The 3,083-nt window shown below is 34.4% G+C and overlaps 1 protein-coding gene across 1 annotated transcript; it reads right to left on the reverse strand.

The window, feature by feature from the left end:
• Positions 1-1,786: 1,786 nt before the first annotated feature.
• LOC102828787 (olfactory receptor 8H1-like) lies at positions 1,787-2,734 on the reverse strand. Its single transcript, XM_006877607.1, has one exon. It carries the CDS (start codon positions 2,732-2,734, stop codon positions 1,787-1,789), a length of 948 nt encoding a protein of 315 aa, XP_006877669.1.
• Positions 2,735-3,083: the final 349 nt, after the last annotated feature.

Genomic DNA, 3,083 nt, shown 5'->3' on the forward strand with positions numbered 1-3,083 from the left:
CCAATACCTTCATATTCATGTGAAATTTAGACAACGGATAAGGAAGACTTTCAAAGAATGGATTCCTTTTAGTTATGGTGTTGGATAAGAATATTTAAAATACCAGTGACTTCCAGAACAAACAATTCTGACTTGGAAGAAGTACAGCCAGAATGTGTCTTACAAATCAGGATGTAAAACTTGATATATCAAACTTTGGACATGTTATCAGGAGTGAATCAACCCTATAAAATGACATCACACTAGGTAAAGCAGTGAGTCAGCAAAAAATAGAATATCCACAAAGAGATGGATTGAGATAATGACAGGAGCAAAGAACTCATGTATAACCATTGTCAGGATGGCACAGGAGCAGGCAATGTTTGGTATAGGGTTACAACGCATCAGATCTGACTTGAGGTACCCAACATTTTCTAATCGTTAATTCATTTTCAATTCTTAAATTTATAGCTTTGTCATACTGACAGTTTTAAAACAAATGGATGAGCATTTAAATTGATCATTTATTTTTAAAGAGTATAAGAAGTTGGCACCTCAGAATAATGTGCTGTACCCCAAGGTCAATTTTAATGGCAATATTGGCAACTCAAATCCACCAGCTGGTCCTTGGAAATTCTATAAAGGGTAACTATGGGTTGGAACTGACTCGATGGCACTTAACAACTAAAACAACACATTATCCAACTTGAAAGAAAATGAGTAATTTAAATTTATTGAGGTTTGTTGAAGGACCACAGAAATGTAGGATTTTTAATAATTTTAAAACCATTGACAACAATGATATGTCACTACAAGCAGGTTGTCAACATGATGAATTTATAAAATTCCTGGTCCAAAGTGATGCAAACTGATAGGCCTGATATCACACATATGAGAAGACTACATTTATTTCAATGTTATTTATTAAGGAATTGACAAATATTATACTGGTATGTGGAAACAGAAAAATATAAGAGAGTATAGAATATTCATTTATGTATGTATGTATGATGTATGTAGTAACATATAGCATTTTCTGTGCTTAATTATATTCCAATTATTACTTCAGTATAAGTTCAAAAGTTTGAAAGACTTGAGTGTTTTACATCATTTTCATTAAATTTTTTGTGCATGTATCAGGTAATTTTTCTAAAAATATTTTGTAAAATAGCAGTGAAAATCCTTTGTCACAAAGGACATTGTGCATTCAAAATACTGCAGCACAACCCAATGCCAGGGAGTCTATTACAATTCATAGCAACCATTTAGGACAGATCCCCACAGAGTTTCCAAGGTTGTGAATCTAAACATGAGTAGACTACCAAATATGTCTCCTTCAGAGTGGCGGATGAGTTAACAGCTGAGTGTTCTAAATATTTCACCAGTAGTGCTTTTTTACAGCATTTACTAATACAGCATTAAAAGCTTTTGTATTTTATGTGTTCATATTTAAATTTTATTATAATTCTAGGAACCTGGATTTAATATCCATTTTTCTCAGTTAAGAAAACTGAGGCTTAAACAGTTAGCAAGATACTAAGATCAAATAGTTCAAAGGACAGCTGGCCTAGAATATAAAAGTTGAACATCTAATTTTAAAATAAGGATGTGTAACCACTGTGCCATACTTCTTCTCTTTATAATAGATAGAGTGGCTAGTGAAATTATTTTAATTGTGTCAAAACATAGATACGATCCATAACAGAAATAGAAAATAATTAAAACATTAAATTGTGTTAAGAGACAAAGACCAAAGAGTACCCAGTATGAGAAAATAAACAATAAGATTAAATATTTAACATCACTGTCATCTTAAATGCCTCGTACTCCCTGCCTTCTGCACAACTCTACAGAGAGCATTTTTCACTTCTTTGTTCCTAAGACTATAAATGAGTGGATTCAGCATGGGGATCACAATAGTATAAAAAACAGAGGCTATTTGGTCTTTCCCCAAGGAGTAGGAACTACGTGGCTTTAAATAGGTAAAAATCATGGAAGCATAGAAGATGGTGACTCCCAGGAGGTGAGAGGCACAGGTGGAGAAGGCTTTTTGCTTTCCTGATGTGGAATTGATTTTCAAGATAGTAGAAAAAATGGACACATAGGACACAAAGACTGTGATGAGAGATGCCACTAAAGTAGAACTAGCAAGAATTAATATTATGATCTCAGCATTACGTGTGTCAGTGCAGGACAGAGCTAATATTGGAAGTGTGTCACAGAAAAAGTGGTGGATTACATTGGAGTTACAGAAATGCAAGGTGTTCATGCCAAGTACAGTGATAATGGAGTCAATAAAGCCAAATACGTAAGATGCAGTGACGAGTGAGCGGCACCGTGTAGTGGACATAATAACTGGGTATTGTAGAGGTTTGCAGATAGCTACATAGCGATCATAGGCCATTGAAGAGAGAAGAAAACATTCAGTGGCAGCCAAGGAGATAAAAAAATACATCTGGGTAAAACAACCCCCATATGAAATATATTTCTTCGCAGTCAACAAGTTCTCTAAAGCTTTAGGGGTAATGACTGTTGAGTAACTGAGATCAAGTATTGACAGGTGGCTGAGGAAAAAATACATGGGGGTGTGCAGCTGTGGATCCAAGCGAATGATCAGTATCATCCCTGCATTCCCCAGCACAGTAACCAGGTATATCAGAAGAAAGAGATTAAAGAGGACCAGCCGGATCTCTTCAGAGTCTGTCAATCCCACAAGGATGAAGTCAGACACATTTGTGTGATTTCTTCTATTCATAATGTGCAACTTCTCTAAGCTGTAGGAGATTGAAGCTGACATTTAACATCACTGATTTCTTACTGGTGTATATATGAATGACCTCATGTTCGAAATGCATGTTTTTCTCTTCCCAGATATTGATACTTAAGAGTGTCTTACAAAGTATGAATGAACAAAATCTAAATGTTTTTGTTATATATAACTGTGGTTATGACACTGAATATTATATAACAAAAATTAACATATAGTATGTAATTAAGAACTAATTAGTCTCAGTGCTTCCCTTTATTTAAATCTTTAATCCCCATCAAATGTCATACCATAAATGTTACTGTTTTCTACACTTTTAGGTAATTTTAAGTAATTC

This window comes from Chrysochloris asiatica, unplaced genomic scaffold (genome assembly GCF_000296735.1).
Source record: "Chrysochloris asiatica unplaced genomic scaffold, ChrAsi1.0 scaffold00535, whole genome shotgun sequence".
Taxonomy (NCBI): domain Eukaryota; kingdom Metazoa; phylum Chordata; class Mammalia; order Afrosoricida; family Chrysochloridae; genus Chrysochloris; species Chrysochloris asiatica.

Excerpts from the sequence above, each read along its gene's own strand:
- LOC102828787 (XM_006877607.1), bottom strand. The coding sequence starts at position 2,734 with ATGAATAGAAGAAATCACACAAATGTGTCTGACTTCATCCTTGTGGGA.